The sequence below is a fragment of the Oryctolagus cuniculus genome, chromosome 20 (genome assembly GCF_051225735.1).
Source record: "Oryctolagus cuniculus isolate XC-2025 breed Fujian yellow rabbit chromosome 20, ASM5122573v1, whole genome shotgun sequence".
Lineage (NCBI taxonomy): Eukaryota > Metazoa > Chordata > Mammalia > Lagomorpha > Leporidae > Oryctolagus > Oryctolagus cuniculus.
This window is the reverse complement of record NC_142886.1, coordinates 43,889,557-43,910,705: the sequence shown is the minus strand read 5'-3', so window position 1 is coordinate 43,910,705 and position 21,149 is coordinate 43,889,557. Positions and strand designations below refer to the sequence as shown.

Genomic DNA, 21,149 nt, shown 5'->3' with positions numbered 1-21,149 from the left:
CTCACTTGCTGCCCACCCCCCTCTCTGCACCTCCGTTGCCTGCCTCCCACCAGGGGCTGGGGCCAACCCCCAGCAGTGAGCTACAGGTGACTTGGTAAGGTGCACACTGGACTACAGACTAGACACCCTGCAGCCGCGCTGGCACCTGCCCGGAGCCCCAGTTTGCAGCCCTGCACTGTAACTCCTAGACTGGCATCCTGATTCCTCATGTTGATAGCCGAAAAGGACAGCGCATTCCTGGGCAAGGGGACCCCGTCTCTGGCAGCGACTCGCCCTGCACATCTCCCCTTTAACGAGGGAGCTGAACCCTGCTGTCGGTTGGAGAGTGGGAGGAGTACGGCCCCCCGTGAGCTGATGTTGGCAGGGACGGGTCCTATAAGAGGTGGGACCAAGTGCCCACAGGCTGGGCAAGGACTTCTGGGAAGGCTGGGCAAGGCGGCCCCGCCCTGTGTCCGGCTTCCTGCACCTTCCTCCCTGTCACTCCTTCCCCTCAGTGTGACCACAGCTGCCACGAGGCCCTCACCAGAGACCGCAGAAGCCGAGCCGAGCCTGGGAACCAGCAGAGCCAGGTTAGACTTTTTCCTTCATAAAGGCACCGGGCCTCAGCTATTCATTGCGGTCAGGAGAGTGGGCCAAGACCAGCCCCTCTCCCGATGGCGGCCAGGCCAGGGCGGACGAGGCCCAGGGCCGGGGGACAGAGGGGACAAGGCCCAGGGCTGGGAGGCAGAGGGGACAAGGCCCAGGTGGTTAGCTTCGCGGGCCTGCCCCCCGGGCCTTGGCCTTGCTTTCTCTTTCTCTGAACTCACGGTGTCCTCCTGCCCCCTGCAAGCCGGGAGGAACCTGCGTCCTGGCCGTGGCTGCCGGCAGCGCACCAGCCGCCACTGGTGGGGAGAAGCCGCAGCAGCTAGTAGGCACTGTCCTCACCTCACAGTGCTGGTGCTTTTGGGCCCAGCTGGGAGGTCCCGCCTGGGGCTGTCCCAGGGGCTGCAGCTGGATGGCACTGGGAGGGGGCCTTGGGGACAGAGGGGCTGCTCCCAAGCCACGTCGCCCACCCTGCCTGGTGATGCGACCACAGGACGTCATCCCAGGACTCTCAGGAAGTGTGCTCCCTCCCCACACATGAGAGGGGGTGATGGGGCACAGAGAGGCTGAGCGTCTTCTCGAGGTCACACAGCCGGCCCTGGCCCTGGCCCCGTGCTCTTTAGCTCCACTTTTGACCCCTGCTGTTCGAAAGAGGGAGACCTAAGCCCAGCCTGTGGTGGGGCCTGCTGTGGGCCACTCCCTCGGAGGGGACTGGACCCTGCTCGGGGCGGGGTGGGGGCGCCAGGGCCAGGGAGCCCTGCGTCTCCCAGGTGAATCCTCTGCTCAGCCAGGCTTGGTCACAGACGCTGCCCGAGAGGCCCCAGAGGTGGCGGCGGCAGCACTGGAGGACTCGACAGCTTTGCCCAGAGCCACGCTCCCTGCTTCAGGGTGGCCCTGGGGGCCTCCAGAGGGCAGCTGGTCACAGCCCAGAGTCGCGGGCGCTCCCACCAGCCCCCTGCCTCAGAACCATCGGTGGGCGTGGCGTCAGGAGGGCGGGAACCTGCATTTTCCTGAGCTCCCCACAGGGGTCTCAACTCCCTCACCCATGACTCAGTGCCTGTGCTGTGCAGATCGTCCCTGCAGTTCAGCGATTCACCAGAAGAGGGCGCGCCGCCCTTGCCAGCGGGCCGGCTGAGCTGTGGGCAGTTCCTAAACCCTTGCCCAGGGGCTGGGGGGACAGAAGCGCAGCAGGTCCCGCAGAGGGGCCGCCTGAGGAAGGAGCATTGGCACTGAGCAGCAGGCGGGGCATCGCCCAGGGAGGAGAGGGTGGAGGTGGAGAACGGTGTTCTAGGCAGACGCAGCAGGTGCACCTGTCCTGCAGGGAGCAGGGGGTGGTGTGAGGATGGGGCCCCCAGGCTGCTGGGGGCCGGGCGTAGTGGTTGGGGTGACAGGAGAGGCAGGGTAGGCGTCGGGACGCACAGCTGCACGGCCTCAGCCTCAGGGAGCAGCGGGGGCGACAGGGGGAGCCCCAGGCCAGGCACAGTCACAGGCAGGGGTAGAGAGGGGCAGATAGGCGGCAGCTCCCGGGGGGGGGGGTGTTTAGCCAGAGCCTGGTCTGGTGGTGCAAGGGCGCTGATCTGACCGGGCAGAGCAGGGGCCGCCTGAACATGAGGGCTCTCTGTGGGATTCGAGCAGCTGAGGTGGGGAGGCAGGACCCTCCTGGGCTCACTAGCAGAAAAGGAGGCAGACGGGGCTCCCTTGTCCAGGCCCATCCTTCTCGCCCCTGGGCAGCTGCCCACCCTGCCCCCACACTGGCAATGCAGTGTTCAGGGCTATGGTGAAATAATGAAGCAGGCCAACCTCACAAAAACAGAAGCTTCCTTAGCGCACAGCCCCGGAGCTGGAGGGCAGGGCACCGGCATTGGCCGCTTTGCTGAGGACATCCTGGGGGTCGCTGCCTGGGAACCGCCTCTGCCTCTTCCTCCGCTGGGCGCTTGCGGCACACACCAAACCTCTGTGCTGCCGCTGCCCCCAGGGTGCTGCTCTGGGACATACAGGGCTCTGGGCTGGGGCCCCTGCAGCACGAGGCAGCCTGGGCCCAGCAGATCCACTGCACCCCGCTGGGCAGGGGGATGTGCGTCTTGCCAGAGCCACGCAGCACCCGTGCCTCATGGTTCAAGGGGGGATGAGTTCTACATGGGCTCAGTGTGGCCCTCTGGGTGGTTCTGGTGACTTTGAGGAGGGCGAGAGTCCAAGCCCCAGAGACCCTGACAGCCTGAGAGCCTGAGAGCAAGGGCTCCTGGGAAACTCTGCCTCTTCTGTTCTAGGAGACACCTGAGAGTGGGAGGGGCTGCGGGGAGGGGTCGGGGGCGGGGAGGAGAGGTGACCAGGGGACAAGGGCTTCCCCTTCTGCTGTGGGGACTCAGCGCACGGTACAAGGCTTGAGCAGCCAGCTGTGGGAGCAAAGAGGGCATCCTGGAAATGGGCGGCATGGGAGGGGAGTGGCCTGGGATGGGTTGGGCATCCAATGGGATGGAGGGGACAGTATGGGGCGGGGCAGCTGACAAAATGGCGGGGCAGCCTGGGAGTGCGCGGAATTGCCTGAGGGTGCGTGGTGCTGCCTTAGGCAGAGATGCCAGCGGGCAGGGCTGCGTGGGTCAGAGGCAGCCTGGGAGTGGTAAGGGCCCTGGCGGTGGTGGCAGGACTCCAGGGTGGGCTAGGCAGGCCTAGGAGGATGTGGACATTCGGTGGGCCTGGACCCCCAGCCTGGAGTGAGAACCACGCCATCCCTCCAAGATAACCCAACGAGGCTGGAAAGCCGGGAGCGCTTCTGGGAGCTGAGGGCCTCAGAGCCTTGGGTGCAGGTTCCCCACACTCATCACCGCCCACATAGCTCCGTGCTGCACAGGGACCTCATGGGCTTGGCCGTGGGCGGCACCGATGCAGTGGAGACCACATGAGCTCCGGGGCGGCCAGGGTTCGCAGGTGGACTCTAGGAGGAGGCTCAGACTTTATTGTGTTTGGGGCAGGGCCTGACGGGGGCGGGCCCTGATGGGGGCTGTTAGCCTTGGCTGGGATTCACCACTTTTCCCAGGAAGATGGGAAAGTTTATGGTGACATCCATGACGATAACCAGGAAGGGCCTGTTGAACTTGAAAGTGGGCTGCCAGGGCCACGGGCCCACATTGAAATGCGAGCCCTCAGTAAATGCGTCTTCATCCAAGGTCAGCACCGCTCTGTGTGTGGCCTGCGGGGCAGAGAAGCAAAGCCCGGAGCCTGCGCTGTCCACACTGAGGCTCCAGGTGGACGCCGCGCCCTAGGCACTGCCTGTCCCCTCCTCCCTCCGCTGCAGTCACACCAGACCTTTCTCTGTGTCCCGGGCTCTGCCCCTCCCAGGTCCCCACCTCCCCTCTCTCAGCCCCGGGCTGCACCCCCAGCCTCTACGGGGCCTGTGTGCACCACAGGGCTCTTGGTTCTGTGATTTTCAGATTCTTTAAGACAAAACGGGGAAGGTGATGCCCTGGGATCCAACCAACCAGGCTCAGGGGCCCCAGGGCAGGAGGGGATCTGGGTGCTCAGGGCTCCCTTTGCTGGAATCCCTCACACTCACACTTGGAGGCACCCAGGGCTGCGCGGCCCACAGAGGGAAGGAGCCGGGGACTGCCTTGACTCACTGGGCCCCGCTGCAAATGTGGGGAAATCGCGGCCCAGGACTGCAGGGCCCTCGGCAACCTGTGGACAGGTCAGTGACCCGACCGCAGGGGAGACCCCGACAAGGCCAGCGGCACAGGAAGCCCCCTCCCCAGCTCTGCCACCTGACACTTCCCGTCCCGTCCCAGGCAATCAAGAGGCTCCTGGGGAGGAGCCAGGTGGCCCTGGTGTGTGTCCTTGTCCCTTCCTCAGTCTCTGGTCTGGATCCGGCCCCTCCCGTGCCCTTGGACAACAGGGACAGCCCACCAGTGGGACGACTTCACCTGGGAGAGCTTCAGGGGGCCCTGCTCCGTGATCCCCGAGAAGTCAGCCTCGTCGCTGAAGACGTTGGTGATGCCCAGTTTGCCCAGGAGGGGTTTCAGATCGTGGGTCCCAGAGATGGAGAATTTGGGGAGGAACACGCTGGCAGACCTGCCGTGCGGGAAGACAGTGCAGACGTCTCATTCCTGCTCCCCTCCTCTGGGGCCCAGTGTGGGCACTGTGTTCTTTCCTCCTGGTTTCTCCCACTTAGCCTGGCCCCTCCCCCACACCCACAGGGACGCTGACTTGGTCATTGTCCTCGTAGCCCCCATTGCAGCAGGTGTCAGAGTGTCAGCACCCACAGGGCCCTGGAAAGCTACCTCCCCTGAGAAGCCCGCCAGGCAGATCCAGGGTGTCCCTGGAAGAGCATCTAACCTGCCCTGCAGTGTTGGTGCCCCCACAGCCGGGGACTCCCTGGTGCCTGGCTCCCAGGGGAACGTGGCTGGCGGTGGCAGGTGCTGAGTGACAGCTGTCTCGTGGGTAGGAGAGTGGACCCAGCAGGCTTAGGGCTCAGTTCTGGTTGTGGGGAGCAGGTGCGGGCTTTGGTGGGCGGGCAGACTGGCACTGGGGCTCTGTGACGAGTTCTGGCCGTGGCTGCTCCTGGGCCCCTGTTCTCATCCCTGGTGCAGGGACCTCGGGCAGGGTGGGGCGGGGCAGAGGGCTGAAGGCGTCCATTCGGCATTGACCCTCAGCCCTGTGTGTGCAGTCATGTGTGTCTTATAGGGCACAGCGGGCAGCAGCTCTGCGGGGCACGGGCACGGTTCCAGGCACAAGTCTGTGTGGGTGTTGGGTGTGCTGGTGCCCTTCCCTGCTGGGCCAGGAGAGCACTCGAGTGAAGTCACAGCGACACCAGCTCTCTGCAGACGGGTCCAGGCCTCTCCCACTCTGGCCCTTTCCTTTGCTGGGCCTCTTCCCCTGCCCACCACGGACATCTGTGCTTGGACCCCAGACTCAGCTGCTGCCTTTGCCAGGGAGCCCTCCTTGGTTCTGCCGTAGCCTGTGCTGCTGTTACTGTCACTACGTTGGGCACGGACGTTGGGAAGTGGCCGTGTCCATGCTGGGGGCGGAGCCCGCAGAGACAGGATCATTGCCTTTTCTGCGGCCAAGGCCATTTCCCAGACCCCAGCCCACAGGTCCGGAATGGAGCCACGCCCCCAGGGAGCACAGTGCATGCTGCGGGTGGCCCCTCCCCTGCCCCGGCTGGTCCTGCCCAGCTCGGGCAGCTCCTGGGCAGCACCCGGCCCCGGGAGGCACCTGATGTCCGAGGGTGTCAGGAGGCCGTCGAGCTGCTCCTGCGTCAGCCCTCTCTCCAGCTGCTCCATCTTCCCCTCGTCGGGCAGGACGTAGTAGGCCACGGTGTCCCCCAGACAGTGCTGCGCCAGCACCCAGCTGGAGAAGTTGGTGTCCCGGTGCAGGTCAAATGCACCCAGGCGGTTGACGGTGGGCACCCTGACGGTCGTCCTCTCGTCCACGTGGAAGTTCTCCTCCACCGTGAGCTCAGTGTGGAATTCATCCCGGAGTTTCCCTGGGGACACGGCGAGGTGGGGTGGCGGTTAGGGACCTGCGATCAGTGAGGAGCCCGGAGCCCCCTCTGTGACACAGGAGTCCCCGAGCCTCAGCTTTTCATCTGCAAATGGGGTGGAGACGCGAACCCCAGATTGCAGGACAGCTCTGTGACAGCTGCCTGACGTCACAGGAGGGCCCCCGAGTCCTTGTCCTGGCTCATTGCTGAAAGTACTTCTTCACAGGGTTAGCAATTGTGTGTCTGTGCCAGACGCTGGTTGGGGGAGGGCTTAACAGGAATTAGGGGTAGAACCAGAGCTCGGAACTTGTTTGCCCTGGGGCTCCCTGGCCCTTGCTGATGGTGGGCAGTCATCACCCAGGGCGAGCACGCTGCGTGCTGCTCCTAAGTCCGTGTCCTGGGAGCTGCAGGGGGAATGCAGGTGCACGGGCAGCCTCTCCCTGTGTGGCACCAAGAGGACCCCACCGTGAATACAGCCAGAGAGGCAGGTGCCCCGGGGACCCTAGACCCTCCTTCCTCCCTGGAGGGGGAGGTGATGGTTGGGGGGGCAAGCCCTGTGCTAGGTCTCAGTGGAGCTGGGAGCTCGCTGTGCCGGCCCTGGCTTGGAGCCCTGCACTGCAGGACTGTGCAGGGAGGGAGCCCCAGGGGGAGGGGAGGGCCCTGGCCTTGACCTCCACCGCCCTCCTCCCTCTCCCTGGGACATGGGAGTGGCCTCAGAGCACCCTGTGGGCCCCACAGCCCTGACCTTCTGAGTGCTCAGAGGCAGGGGGCAGCTGGGAGCCGAGGTAGCTGGTCACCTCCTGGGCGCCACACAGCCCCCGTTCTCTGTCGTGTGGCTCATCCTCCCGGACACCTGACAACAGGGCCCTGATTTGGTCCAAGATAAGATAGGACAGCAGCAACCCAGAGAGGTCAGGTGGCTTTTCCCATATCCACAGCGAATAAGTGAGAAGGCAGGACCTGAACCCACACCCTACAGACCCCAGAGCGAACTCTGGTCCCTGACCCTGGAGCGGTCTGGGGGGCGGTCCCTGAGCCCTGGAGGGGGCTCTGATTGGTTTGTGCGGCTCCTCGGCACAGGAGACTGACACCTGCAGTGAGTGCTTGGATAGTGATGGCTCTTGCTGGGCCCCTGGGCAGGCGGTGACGTGGCTGTCTTCTGCTCCTCTTTCCCTACTTTAGCTGCTGGGGTGTGGGAAGAAAGCAGCCCTGCGGGACCCCTGGCGGCCCTGCACTGCACTTCCTGGGAACGCTGGGGCGCTGGCAGTCTCGGGACACAGCTGGCGGCTGCCCTGGCCCCGCGCAGGCACTGGCTCCGGCTCACCGTGGAAGGAAATGTACGTCAGCAGGGCCAGGCTTGTGTCGTTCTCCAGCTCTTGGACCAAGTCCGTTATCTCGTTTTTTGTTTCCCTCCTCAGAAAGCTATTGATCTTCGTCCTGGCCCCGTGCGTGTCCCTGAGGTTGATGGTGATGGCTTCAGTGTGGGACAGCTGCTGGACGCCCTGCACAAACTCAGCCCTCGGCTGCAGACGCTCGTCGATGAAGAGGACGCTGCCGGCAGCCAGCTCGTTGTCCCAGTGCTGGAAGGTACGGAGGAGCTGCTGGAAGCAGGCGTGGACCAGGTGCTCCTCTGCCCCCAGGAGGTTGAACTCCAGGCCATTCCAGATCTGGCTGTGGGCGTCAGCCTTGGTGCCCAGGAAGAGCGTGGCGAGGGCGGCAGTTACGCTCAGTGGGGAGAACACGATGTTACTGCTCTTTGAAATCCAAGCTAACTCTTTGTACAGGTAAAGAAAGATGTCAGCAGTGTTGTTGAAGATGCTTTGACAAAAATGATGCTGGGAATGTATTTCAACAGGCTTGGACTCCTCTGACTGCCGGGCACCTGTAGCCTCTGGTCCCCACAGCAGGCAACACAGCACTGCCAGCAGCAGGGGGCGCTGTGAGCTGGAGGACAGCATTGTCCTGCAAGAGAGGAGCAGCAATCCCTGAGAGTGGCCCCTTGAGGACGTGGCCTGGCCCTCCCGTGACCTCACGTCCCAGCACCATGGTATGACACCTCTCCCACGCCCCGACCAGGCCCACACACGGCTCCATCATCACCATTCCAAGAATCAGACGCGACCACCTGGGCGTCGCTCACCTCCTGCCCAGCACCGCCCTGGTCTCACGGGCCTGGACTCCCTGCCGCCCGCACACTCCACCAGTGCGCACACCGCTGTGCTGCCCTGACTGACGAGGAAGCAAAGCCCAGAGGGTGGGCGATGCCCGAGGGCAGCTGGCAGGTCCAGGCAGAGCCGCAACCTCCACCCGAGCTGGGCCAGAGTCCACTCCCTGCACAGCTCCGCTCACTCCTGCATTGGCCTTGACGTGCCAGTGTCCCAGCCCCCGGGGTACGACAGAGGACGCTGCCGCACAGCAGGCAGAGGGGACTTGCCCAGGGCTCTCCTGGGTCACGTCAGGCTCAGGAAGGACGTCCAGGCCTCAGAAAAGTCACTGGGGGCCGCACCGATGGCCACTGTGCACCGCCCAGAGGGCCGGCATCTTCCAGCCATGCGCGGCCAGAACCCGGGGCAGCCCTGGCCCTGAGGCTCTCAGGGACTCTGCCTCTCATCCCCAAGTGTGACTCAGCGTCTCCACTGCAGAGGCTCAGCGTGACTCAGCAGTTTGCTCAGGCCACCCAGCAGGGCAGGCTGGGACCAGCTGCATCACCAGCTTTTGCGTGGGTGCCCCGTGTTCAGCTCGTCGCCTGTGCACCTGCTGGTGCTGAGGCTGCACCTGCTGCTCAGCTGGTCCTGCCACTCGCCCTGTGGGGCCGGGTGCGGCTGTGCTGGGCGGGGCGGGGCTGTCCTGTGCAGGGTGGGCCAGGCAGCAGCCCTGCTCCCTGGGTGGCAGTGCACTGTCTCCCAGCATCACCAAGGGCCTCCTGGCCCAGCCATGCAGGGGCTCAGGACCCACCGGCTGACGGGGGAGTCCCCTGCTCCCTGACTGGCTCAGACTTCTCTCTGCTCAGAGCAGGCTTGGGTCATGGGAGACCCAACCACATTCACCTCCCTTGGCCAAAGGTCCCCAGGAGCCAGGAGTTGGGGGCGCCCCTTCTTCCTGTGGCAGGGCCCTGTTTGGGGCCCCCGGATCCCCCCTGGCCTGCAGGGTCAGGCCTGAAGGAGGCCCCAGCCGATCCTCTCACCCTCACCGTGGGGCTCAGAGCCCCTGGGAGCTCAGTGCTGTGCCCACTGAACCCTTTCTGGGAGCTGCTGTCCCTGCAGCTTCCTGGGTGCGCCCCGGGGGGCCTGGGCTCCTGGCCCTGCGCATGAGCTGAGATTCCTGCCAGCAGCTCGTGGCCCGTCCTGGCCACCACCTGTGTCCCAGCCACAGCCAGCACTGATGGGGCAGGGACCTGCTGGTGTCTCCAGGCAACGCAGGTGTGTGGGGAGGAGGGGGTGGCCCAGAGCACCAATGACTTTTCCACTGCACAGCAGCACTTGGACCCAGGCAGGCATTTGACCTGGGCAGGTGCTCGCCGAGAGAGGCCTGTGGGAGAATGAGTGCAGCCGATCTGGAGTCAGGCCTGCACCTGGTCTCTCCGAGAGAATAGCCCTTTCGGGCAAGAAATCAACAGGTGTTGTAGACTCTGACTCTGCAGGATGGGGGGGGATGACATTAGGTGACAGGGCTGTGAACCCAGAAAAGACAGAGGGGGAGGCGGCTGGAGAGGCAGCCGGGCCAACTTAGGAGTAATGAACACACCCCTCCCTTGCAGGCAGCTGCTCTAGCCAGGAGGTCAAGGGCAGGGCCCCTGTGGCAGGAGGGTGGACAAAGCAGAAGTGAGAGGACCCGGGCCATCCTGTGGGATTCTGGGTAACCAGCCGCCATGGGCCAGAGGTAAGAGGGCCCCCCTTTCTCCTCCAGGGAGTTGAGCAGGGCAGGGGGCAGGAATCCACAAGCCGAGGTCTAGGACTGTGGCTCAGCTGGGGGAGAAAGGAGGACTCCAAGGAGGAGCCCCTGAAGGGATGCATAGGGAGGGGCTGTGGTGGGGGTCCTCCTCCGGACCCTGCAGGTGGGAGGGAGCCAGGTGAGGCCCAGGGGACACAGGCTGAGTCTGAGCCCAGGCGGGGCGGGAGCAGGAGGGCAAGGAGCAGTCAATCAGCTCCCCCTCCCCGGCACCTGTCCATGTGGGCCCTGTGTGCCGGGAGCTGCCCAGTGAGGCCATGGCGTCTCCCACCTGACTGCCCCGTACCATGACCGAGGCCTGGCTGCCAGCGCTCAGTCTTGGCTCTGCCACAGGAGTGCAGCGCTGCGTGCCTCAGTTTCCCCGTGTGGACTGGGCCCAGCACTCACCCCACGGCAGCTCAGGAGGCTCAGCAGAACCTGCGGGTGCTCAGGTGGCTTGTGGGGCTGGACCAGCGCTGCTGGCGTCCCACACTCACGCACAGCCTTCAGGGACTTATAGCGCTGTCCAGGGGGCGTGGGGACACTCAGTTCCCATGTGACCAGAGACTCCTGTCCTGAAATGAGCCCGGCACAGCTCCAGCCCCTGGCCAGGTGTGTGCTGCCCGGGGCTGGCCACCTCCCAGGGCCTGGCTGTCCTGCCCTGAAGTGGCTTAGTCCTGCGGAACCCCCGGTGCCAGGCCACCAGCAAGGACAGAGTCTCAGAGCCCTGTGGCCACCAGAGACCCAGGGCTCTCTGCTGCTCAGCCCCTCCTGGAGTCGTCGAGTGGAGCCAGGGAATCCTCACACGTCCAGGGCCTACACGGGCACCCGAGCCTAACATCGTCTACAGGCAGCACAAAATCACCAACTTGAACAGGAGCCTGCTGGAGATTGACTGACTTTCCAGTCCTGCCTGTGGTGCCTTGGCCAGGCTGGAACAGTGACATCACAGGCCTCGCACGGCCCCGGCCAGACCTCCCCCCCCCAACTTCCCCACCTGACAAGGACTGGCAATCTGCGGTAAGAGAAGCCATAACCAGCACCACAGGCATCTCGGCCGGTTCGGCTGGCACGACTCCGAAATAAAGCCCAGCACACCTGCCCCGTGATGGCCGCTGACGTGTGCCGCTCACATCAGCTGCTGTCAGGTGCAGAGGCTTCCATGGGGATTTTACAAATATTTATGTGTTTGAAAGCAGAGAGGGAGAGGGAGAGAGAGGTTTTCCTTCTGTTGGTTCACTTCCCAGGTGCCCATGCAGCCAGGGCCGGGCCAGGCTGGAGCCCATTGCTGGAACCTGCAGCCGGGTCTCCCACGTGGCGGCCAGGATCCAAGAGCGCCCGCAGCGTCTGCTGCCTTCAGTCCTCCCGTTAGCCGGAGGCTGGGTCAGGAGGCAGAGCAGGGACTGAGCCCAGGCACCCCCAGGGGATGTGGTGTCCCACGGGGCAGCTTAGCCTGCAGCACCCACACCCCTCCCATGATCCTGTAGGAGTGGACAGGAGGCTGGTGTCATCGCTGCAGTGTCTGGATCGTGCTGACACACAGTGTCCGTGTCTTCCTCTCCACTCCACTTCCCAGGCGCCTTTGGGAACCCCCGATCTCTGCGCTTTCTGGCAGCGCAGCTGCGGAGCCAGAGCCTGCTGATTCCTGGTCCCGAATACGCCTGGTTTCTCTAGCGACAAAGGGCAGAAGGGGCCGACTTCCCCTCCGCCCTCCGGGCTTGTGAGGCTGTGTTCTGTGCTGTTTTAGGGCAGACGATTACATGGCTGCATACGCAGGTTTCCTTCAGCCTCAGCCTTGCATGTGGGGAAAGGAGCTAAGCCTTTTGTACAGAGCGCCTTCACCCGGGGGTTTTATCCTACTTCCGTCTGTTTAAGTCACTTCTGCTCTTAACGCTCGCAGCCGCGTTGCTTATGAAGGTCAGACACGCGACAGCCATCACTCTAGCTCGTTCTTTCCATTGAGCAACTTATGTGATCCGGGCTAACAGGGCTGACTTTGGCCGTAAACCCGGGTGGGAAATGTTACACCCCCGGTGCAGGTGCAGGGCTGGGGGCTCTAAGACGTGCCCTTGTAAGGAGAGCGAGAAGCCAGGCTTGAAGGTCTTCCCTTGTGAGCTGAGGGAGGAGACAGCCACCTGCAGGCTCCCTGCACACGAGCCCAGCCTGGCAGTGCTCCGGGCAGCAGCCCCATCCCCCGGGGAGCCTCCTCCTGGACGGGCAGCCGGAACACCCACGCGCACGGAATCCTGGCAGCAGTGTGGTCGCAGAGCCCCACAGCCCAGAACACTGACACAGCCACAGGCAGGTTCTACCCTTGTGCTCAGTGGACCCGGGGGCCTCCTGGAAAGCTCTGGGCCCGGTGTCGTGGTCGCGGCTGCGAGCCCGGGGATGTTGGAAGCTGCTCGGCCTCTGCACCCAGGAGGCCCCTCCTTCCTGGGCAGGCTGGGCTGGCGCCAAATCCTGGCTGCCCTCACTGCTCTCCTGAGCTGGAAGCTGGGACCCCGGCCAGCACGTGCAGGGCGTTCCACATTGGCTGCCTCTCCCTCTAGGGAAACGGTGTCCCATGGATTGGATTGTGGACACCCAGCAGGGGTCTAATGCCCACGTGGTTGTTGGCAGGGAGAACTCGACAACCCACACACCAGTTTATCTTTCCATCTCCAGCACAGCCAAGCCCTCCGCGTCAGGGTTTGTAGACTAACAGTGAAGCCACATCACTCACTAAGGTCACCAGACATGTCACCCCCTCTGGGGTCCGTCTCTGGGTGCCCCTCACACTGTTCCCTCTGCCAACCCCTGTGAGACCAGGTAGGACTCCCACACAGGGCTCCCTCCGTCTTCAGGAAGTCAGCCTCCTTCGTGCGTAACCAAGGCAACAGGAGGACGAGGCCCCGGGGAGTAGCAGAGGGCCAGAGAGGGCCCTGGCCCTGCTTGGGACAGACAACACCTCCGCATGGAATCTTTCAAGTTTTTTTTTAAATGCTTCTAAAGGGCGTTTTGAAATCTGCCTTGCTGGACCCAGTGTTTGCCCAGTCAACCCCAGGGCTGTGGGAAGGGGGGTGACGCAGAGCCAACAGCCCGGGGACCTTTCTCCTGGGTCGGCTTTGCTGGCTGCTCACTGGTTCGGCAGAGACTGACTGGGTCTCTGTCGCACACAGCTGTCCTGGGGCCTGGTGAGGACAGGATGGGGGTGAATAGGGCCCCACCTTTCAGATGTCCCATATCCAGGGGCCAGTGGCCGGGCCAGAAATTATCCTCAGGTGGGGCCTCAGAGGGCAGCTGGTCACAGCCCAGAGTCGCGGGCGCTCCCACCAGCCCCCTGCCTCAGAACCATCGGTGGGCGTGGCGTCAGGAGGGCGGGAACCTGCACTTTCCTGAGCTCCCCATGGGGTCTCATCTCCCTCACCCAGGGCTCAGGGCCTGTGCTGTGCAGCTCGTCCCTGCAGCTCAGCGCTTCACCAGCAGAGGGCGCGCCGCCCCTCGCCAGCCGGCCGGCAGCTCCAGAGCTGTGGGCAGTTCCTAAACCCTTGGGCAGGGGCTGGGGGGACAGGAGGTGGCTTTGTGTTTGGGAAGCACCCCGGGCGCGCTGCCCTCCTGGAAGGCTGTCCTCAGCTCCAAACTCCTCCTCTGAGGGAGGGAGCAGAACTCGCCCCAGGCAGGTGCAGGGGGAGCCGGGCTGAGGGAGACGCCCAGCTCCTGCGCACCACAGCCCTTCCTCTCCTGGACACTGATTGTCCATGGCTGGGAGGGGACGGGGAGGAGAGGGCTCAGCAGGACGCTGCGTGGCTCCTCACTCAATCGCCCTGCGCTCTGCACTGAGCCGGCTGCAGGGAACAGATCCGTGTTCTGTGCAGGCGCCCCGGCGCCCCGTGGGCAGCCCTGCAGGGGCAGGAGTTGGCGCTGCCGGCACGGGGACTGCTCTGGGTGCGAGGTGAGGGCAGCAGGTCCCGCAGAGGGGCCGCCTGAGGAAGGAGCATTGGCACTGAGCAGCAGGTGGGGCATCGCCCAGGGAGGAGAGGGTGGGGGTGGAGAACGGTGTTCTAGGCAGGTGCAGCAGGTGCACCTGTCCTGCAGGGAGCAGGGGGTGGCGTGAGGATGGGGTCCCCAGGCTGCTGGGGGCCGGGCGTGGTGGACGGGGTGGTGGGAGAAGCAGGGGAGGTTCCGGACGCACAGCTGCACAGCCTCGGCCTCAGAGAGCAGCGGGGGCGACAGGGGGAGCCCCAGGCCAGGCACAGTCACAGGCAGGGGTAGAGAGGGGCAGATAGGCGGCAGCTCTGCGGGGGGGGGGGGTGTTTATCCGGAGCCTGGTCTGGGTGGTGCCAGGACGCTGATCTGACCGTGCAGAGCAGGGGCCACCTGAACATGAGCGTAAATTCACTTCCCGTCCTGATGTCAAAGATGGGCCCTTTAAGAGATGGTTAGGTCGTGGGCGCGCCACACTCAGGCATGGAGGGACCCGTGCTGGGAGGCAGTCAGTCACTCCGGGGGGTTTGCAGTAAGTCCCGCGCCCTCTCGTGCTGGGATGCCGCCGAGGGCCCTCACCAGGGCCAGCACCTCACTCCTGGACCCCTCAGTCTCACCTGAGAGCCAAACGAACTTTACTTATTTATCAAAGATTTCTTTATGTACTTGAAATATATTTAGAGAGAGGAGAGCCAGTGGGCACGGGGAGGGGGCGGCACGACCACGCGGGTGCACAGGGCGCCTGGCGAGCTCCCCGCGTGCCAGCACCCCCGGCCCTCCCAGGATGGTGAGCTGGGAAGGCGCTGCTTAGCCCTGATTGCAGGGAAACAGGAACTCTCTGTCGCCCCCTCCTGGTGACTTGGATCCTGTTCCCCTCTGTGCCTGGCCCAGTCTGAAGAGTGCTGGTCCCCTGGACCCCGCTTCTCTTAGCCGTCACAGGGCGTTGATTCAGGACTTGTCGCACGGCCTCGCCTTCCGCGGCAGCACCGCACCGTGCCCGCCAGCCCAGCTCCTGGGCCCCAAGCAGCCCCTGGACTGGCCCAGGTCCCTGCAGCAGCCTGTAAGAGCACACAGAGGCCATCCCGCCTCTGGGCGCCCTGATGACCCTGGGCCCCGCCCTCTCCGGGTGTGTGCTTTCCAGACGCATGCGCACCGCAGCTGACCCTGCGCACCCCTCCTATCCCCATCTGCAGCCCAGCCCAGGGCTGCCTGCTCCCTGGGACACTCCCTGCACTGCCCCTCCTTCTATCTGCACACAAATAACCAACTGACATCTCACCTCCTCCTGAGAGCCTCCCCGGATTCCTCCCTCTTAGAAGAGCCCAGCCCTTCCACGTCCCGCACTGTGAGGTCCTGCTTGTTTCCTAGGGCGTGGGCTGCGGGTTGCCTGAGCGCTCATCACCCAGCACCCTTCCTGCTTCAACATGTCGGCCACCAGCACCGCGGCCCTGGGCCTCTGTGTGTCCAGCCCCGGGGAGGCAGAGGTGGGCGGAGACCGCCTCCAGCCCTGGGGAGGGGGTGGCCGGCGGCCCCAGGTGTGGTCTCCCTCGGGGGCTGCCCTTCCCGGGCAAGTGGTCTTTCTTCAAGGCCCAGCCGCTCCAGCCCAGCAGGGGGCGCTGCAGAGCAGGGTTCACTCCCCAGCCCGCGGGTGGCCTGAGCTCCGCCCACAGCATTGCAGCTCCGCTCCCTGCCCCGCCCTGCGCTGCTTCCTCCTGGCCGGTTTCACAGGTGTGCGTGCCTCAGGAGGAGCTCAGCATCAGCTCCCAGAGGGCCCAGCCGGCCACACCGGCTTCCCCCGTGCATCTCTGCGTCTGAGCTCAAGGGGCAGGACACTGGGCAAGCTGGTGAGGGCCCCGTAAGGACCCCCTTTGAGCCTCACCTCTGTAAACCCCGGTTTCCTGGGTGCTGGGTCTGGGGGACAGCAGCCCCGTTTGTGGGGAGACAGAGAGCGCTTCCATGCACAGTTCGCTCCCCAGCGTGGCCTCCTCCCAGCTGGCACTCCGCTTCCAGAGCGCTGCCCCTGGCTCCACCTGCCTGCCTCTCGGACCTCCCACCTCCTCCCAGCCCCATGCCTGAAACCTCACAGATTCCCAGGACGCGGGGCACCCAGGATCCTCAGACCGCCATCCCCCGGCCAGGGTGAGGCAGAGTTCGGTCAGGGAGTTGTGCGCCTCCTTTTCCCTTTTGTCAAATTTCTGGGTTTGGGACCTAATTGCTGACGTGGGCTGACTCCCAGGCACAGCCGGGCCACGGGTATGTCGCAGACGCTTCTCTCGCTGGGTCCAGGTGTCAGAAGGCAGAGCCACTGAGCTTGTGTGTTCAGAGGCCCTGGGGAGGACGGGTGTTGCTTAGCGGACTCTCCTACAGAGCGCCGGCGCGGAGGGGGCGGTCACTAACAGCCCCTAGGTGAGTGAATGGATGGACGGATGGTACTGGGCGGGAGGCCAAGGGAGGAAACCCCACGTGGGTACCCCAGGCCCAGCTCCTATTCCCCGCCCCCTCTAGAACCTGACTCCTCCCCCATCTGTCCATCAAAGGCCTCCATCCCTAGGGGGAAGGGATGACCCAGGACAGATCAAAGACCAAAGCTCCCGGCTTGACTCCCAGGAAAAGGCATGAGAACTACCACTGCGTGCTGGCCAGTGACAGTGATGAAGTCTCTGATCTGCACCAGCAGCGTCACCGGGGCAGCTCCGCTGCTCACCACGTAACAAACACCAAGCAGGAGGACGGTGACCTCGGCTCCTGGATCTGGAGGCTCAGGGCTAATATCGGGTGGCCCCGTTGTCTGTGTCTGCTGAGGGTGGATGCTGGCAAAGGCCGAGCCTGGGTGGAGGAAACACCAGGTGCACAGCGGGCAGAGAAAGGCAGGGAGCCTGCTCTTTCCCTTGGAGCCACCAGCATGAGGTGATGAGGCTCCACGCCCACAACCCCAGCCAGACCAGTGTCCTCCCGTGGGCCCTGCCCTCAGACACCAGGACTGGATCAGGCCTCGGCCCTTAAGCACCACCACAATGACGCTTTGATGTTTAACCGTCTACATGAGTGAGGTAACCAAGACCTGTTCAGATTAGAGCCACCCTCACCATCAAGACCACATTGCCACCTCCATCACCATCATCACCACCACCATCATCAACACCATCATCATCACCACCAACACCATCAACACCATCATCACCATCACCATCATTAACCCATCACCATCATCACCATCATCACCACCAACACCACCAACACCATCAACACCACCATCAACAACATCACCATCATCACCATCATCAACCCATCACCATCACCATCATCACCACCATCATTACCATCACCACCTCCATCACCATCATCACCACCAACACCATCATCACCATCACTACCACCTCCATCGCCATCATCAACACCTTCATCACCATAACTGCCTCTATCACCATCAACACCGTCAACACCATCATCAACACTGTCACCACCATCACCACCATTATCACCATTATCACCACCACCACCACCATCACTACTACCATCATTGCATCCATCATCACCACCTCCTTCACCATCAACACCATCAACCCCATCATCACCATCATCAACCCAGCACCATCTTCACCATCACCACCACCACGATCACCACCACCACCATCCCATCCATCATTGCCACCTCCATCACCTTCAACACCACCATCACCATCACCACCATCACTGCCACCTTCATTACCATCACCACCACCACCACTTTCCGAGCCTGATCACCAATGCCAGTAGTGCCAGCCCCACCCTCAACCACCTCCATCTGCGCCACCTGCGCCTCCTCCTAGTGTAAGGAACATCTGAGCTGGGTGTTGAGGCTGGGTGAGAATTCCCAGGAGGACCAGAAGCAAGTGTGACCAGCCCCCACCCCACGCCAGCTCAGTGTGAGGGGCTGGTTGGGGGTGGAGGAAGCTAAAGGCTGGGCCCTTGGGGAGCGCACAGATGAGGGACAAGGCTGAGCAGGTGGCAGGGACAGGAATGGCAGTTGTCAGTGTTGCCATTTGATCAAAACATTTCTTAACGCTGGCCTTGTCAGTGGTGAAGGTGGCTTCCAAGGCCTCACCTCCCCACTCGCAGGATCTCTCCTCACACAGCCCCCGTGGGGCCCTGACGTCCGTGAGTGCAGACGGGGAAGGATCCTGCCCAGATCCTCTGGGCTGTGCCCAGGGTTCCGAGCCCTCTCCCCTTGCCCAGAGCTGTCAGCCACAGACACAGGGTGCTGGGGGGGCAGCATCCGGTGCGGGCCGCCAGGCGGCTGAGGGCACGGTGATGTTGTCCCGGGTGTCCGATGCCCTTGCTGGGACAAGGGTTCCAGGCCCCTCTCTTTCCTGCCCTGCTTAAGGCAGTGCCAGTGTTCTCTGTGGCCAGTGTCTTCCTGGCTGGCTCTGGGGACACCTTGGGCCCCCAGGGGAGCTGACCACCAGGGCCACCGAGTCTATGATCTCCCTCGTGGTGCTCTATCCGCAGACAGTTCCACGCAGTGAGAACAGGGCCACGCGGCCGACCCCGAGCCTCCAGGGGCAACATCTGAGCCTCCGCAGGGCGTCCTGCTGAGATAGGGGGGGAGGGGGGGCCGGGATCCGATGCCTGCGGCAGAGCCAGGGAGCCGCACACACTCAGGTCTGCGGCAAGAACCGTGGGACCGGCGTGGTCCTGGGCTCCTGGGCTCCCTGAAGGCCAAGCTCAGGTCAAGTGGGGCCGGCAGACGGGCAGCTCTTCTCCTGGCCCCCTCCTTCCCCACGGCAGCCCTGGTGCCGAGTGTGTGTGTGCACCTGGTTGTGTAATGGTGTGGTGACAACCCACTTGTGTCCTTGTGGAAACCGCTCCTCCCCAGGTGCCTGCCGGAGCAGCTGTTTTATCGCCTGTCCCGCTCTGCCCCTGTGCCCACAGGCGTTTGGCCCAGGAAGAGGCACCTGGACCAGGCAGGGGTGAGGTGGGTCTCAGGATCAGGGTTTCGGGTCAGAGAGAGCACCGGCAGGGGGTGGAGGCAGCCACTGTCAGACACAAACCGCAGGAGCTGCTGCCAAGTGACTCAGCTGGCTATGCAGGACTGCCTTCCTCAGAATTGCGCTGTGTGGCTGCGGGCGAGGGCTGACCCAGGAGAGGGTGCGTGGGTGGGAGGTGGGGGCTCCGCAGGGCCAGGCTGCTCTGAGGCCATCATGGCCCCGGCTCTCTCTCTCGGCACCTGCACCTGCCGCGCCCCTGTGGTTGTGGAGCGGCATCTGAGCTGCGGCTCCTCCTGATCCCCCAGCCTCCTCCCTGGGCCTCCGCAGGTCCCGGGCCAGGGGACAGTGCCAGCACCTTCACAGTCGCTCTGTCACTCGGACGCCAGCTCTGCCTCGTCCCTGTGTCCCGTCTCGACCCCAGGTTTTCTTCCCTCCACCTGCCCTGCTGAACCGCAGTGGCCCTGGGCTGACCGCCAGACCGGGGACAGGGGCCCGTCACAGCCTCCCATGCTCTCCTGGGCCCCTGCAGCAACCCTGACCTCCCAGCACTCACGGTAGAGGACGCCGATGGCAGAGAGGATGGAGGCGGCACACAGCCACGACACGGAAGGCGGGGTCGGTGGGGTGGCCACCACGGCTCACTCACCCAGGCTTTCCCGAAGCTCCAGGACCTGCAGCTGTCACCTGCTAGCCCACAGCAGCCTCGGTGACACCTGTCACCCCTTCCCCCCTTGCAAGGCCCCGTGGGGCTGGGCTCCTCTCCCACCTGCCCTGCCAGCCCGGGACGGGACAGTTTCATCCGAATTCTGCAGGGTGAATAAGCAGAGCCGGGGGGGGGGGGGCAGGAAGTTTCCAGAGCTTCAGGAACCCCCTGGGGGCTGAGCCTCTGTCAGACCAGGTCCGTCTGACCCACAATGCACTGCCCTCCCCTGACACGCTGCGCCCCCCGTGGTGCCAGTGTGGGCAGGCACCTGAGTTCTCGGCCCCACTCGTGTTCTCTGTCTCCCGGGGTCTGGGATCTGCCTCCAGCAAAGACGTCACGTGCCCCAGGGGCAGGTGCAGCAGTGGGAACCTCGGGAGGTGATGGCCGGATGTCCACAGACCCGCAGAGCAGACACATGGGCCAGCAGGGGAAATAAAGTCATCCTGGGGGTGCCAGGGCTGTGTGAAGACCGAGAGGGGCCTGAGGATCCCTTTAGCCGATGGAGAGTTTCTAGGTGACAGTGGAGCAAGGCCCCCACCACCCAGGATGGCGCCAACAGCATGGGCAGCGGGCCGCCCCCCCCCCCCCAGGCCAGAGTGACAGGGTCGGGGAGGAACAACAGGATGAGGGGAGGCATGGGTGGGCAGAGAGCTGTCATGCAGCTGGCTCCGAGGGTGCAGGAGACCACTGGATTTCCCTGTCCAGGCCTGTGTGAAGGCCTGGGGGAGGGGCAGGGGGGGGCTTTGCAGGGAGGGCAAGGGATCTATGTCAGGGAGTTGGAAGCTGGCCAGGGGTCTTCATGCCAGGACGGAGGCTGAGACCAGATTGCAAGGCGTCTTACTTGGAAAGTTTAGATGGTTCATGGGGCGGGTGATGGGGAGCCATTGCAAGTTTTTGAACAATAGCAGATCTGATAGCTAGAATTTGCAACAATTCCTCTTGGTAGCAACACAGAAATTGGTCCACTGGGGAAGGACCCAGCCCAGGACCTGGGTCAGGACAATGTTACTTTGACTCAGACAAGAGGTGTGAAAGGTGGGGCCCAGGAGGAAGGAGGAGGGAGGGAAGTGAGCCTGAGAATGGGCGGGGCGGCAGGACACAGGTGCACCAGGGGGCCTCCCCCAGAGAAAGAGCCCTGGGAGCTCCAGGCTCCACTGGCCCCATGGCCCCTTCTCCAGGCAGCCTGCCCAGACTGCCTGGTGCTCTGGGTCCCCTGACCCCTTCGGCACGGTGCCCCTGGGGTTTCTGGTCCTCTCCTGCTCGTGGCTTCTCACCTCCACCTGACCCTCTCCCTGTCCTGGCAGGAACACATCGCCGGCCCCCATGCACCTCCCAGGCTCGTCACTGTCAGCCTGGACACCGCTCTGCCGGCCTGAAGACCCAGCAACCTGGCCTCTGCCTGGAGGCCTGGGTCCCTGCTGCTGGGGCCTCCGCCTCCGGCCGCACCCCCACCCCTGGGCAGGACCGGCCCCGGACTCCCAGCAGCCAAGGAGGTCCTGACTCTGCCGACCATGGCCTCAAAGCTCCACCACCC

The 21,149-nt window shown here is 64.0% G+C and overlaps 1 protein-coding gene across 1 annotated transcript; it reads right to left on the bottom strand.

The window, feature by feature from the left end:
• Positions 1–3,532: 3,532 nt before the first annotated feature.
• Positions 3,533–11,069, bottom strand: LOC100358746 (alpha-1-antitrypsin-related protein). Its single transcript, XM_008251304.4, has 5 exons — positions 10,391–11,069; positions 7,380–8,017; positions 5,788–6,058; positions 4,497–4,644; positions 3,533–3,769 (listed from the first exon to the last, which is right to left on the bottom strand). The coding sequence occupies exons 2-5, from the start codon at positions 8,011–8,013 to the stop codon at positions 3,584–3,586; spliced, it is 1,239 nt and encodes a 412-aa protein (XP_008249526.3). The 5' UTR covers positions 8,014–8,017; positions 10,391–11,069; the 3' UTR covers positions 3,533–3,583.
• Between the last annotated feature and the right edge of the window lie 10,080 nt (positions 11,070–21,149).

Coding starts and splice junctions, on each gene's coding strand:
- LOC100358746 (XM_008251304.4), bottom strand. CDS start 8,013: ATGCTGTCCTCCAGCTCACAGCGCCCCCTGCTGCTGGCAGTGCTGTGT. Junction 6,059..7,379: donor GACGTACATTTCCTTCCACG/GTGAGCCGGAGC, acceptor CCGTGTCCCCAG/GGAAACTCCGGGATGAATTC. Junction 3,770..4,496: donor GCCCCCTGAAGCTCTCCCAG/GTGAAGTCGTCC, acceptor TCTGCCCCGCAG/GCCACACACAGAGCGGTGCT.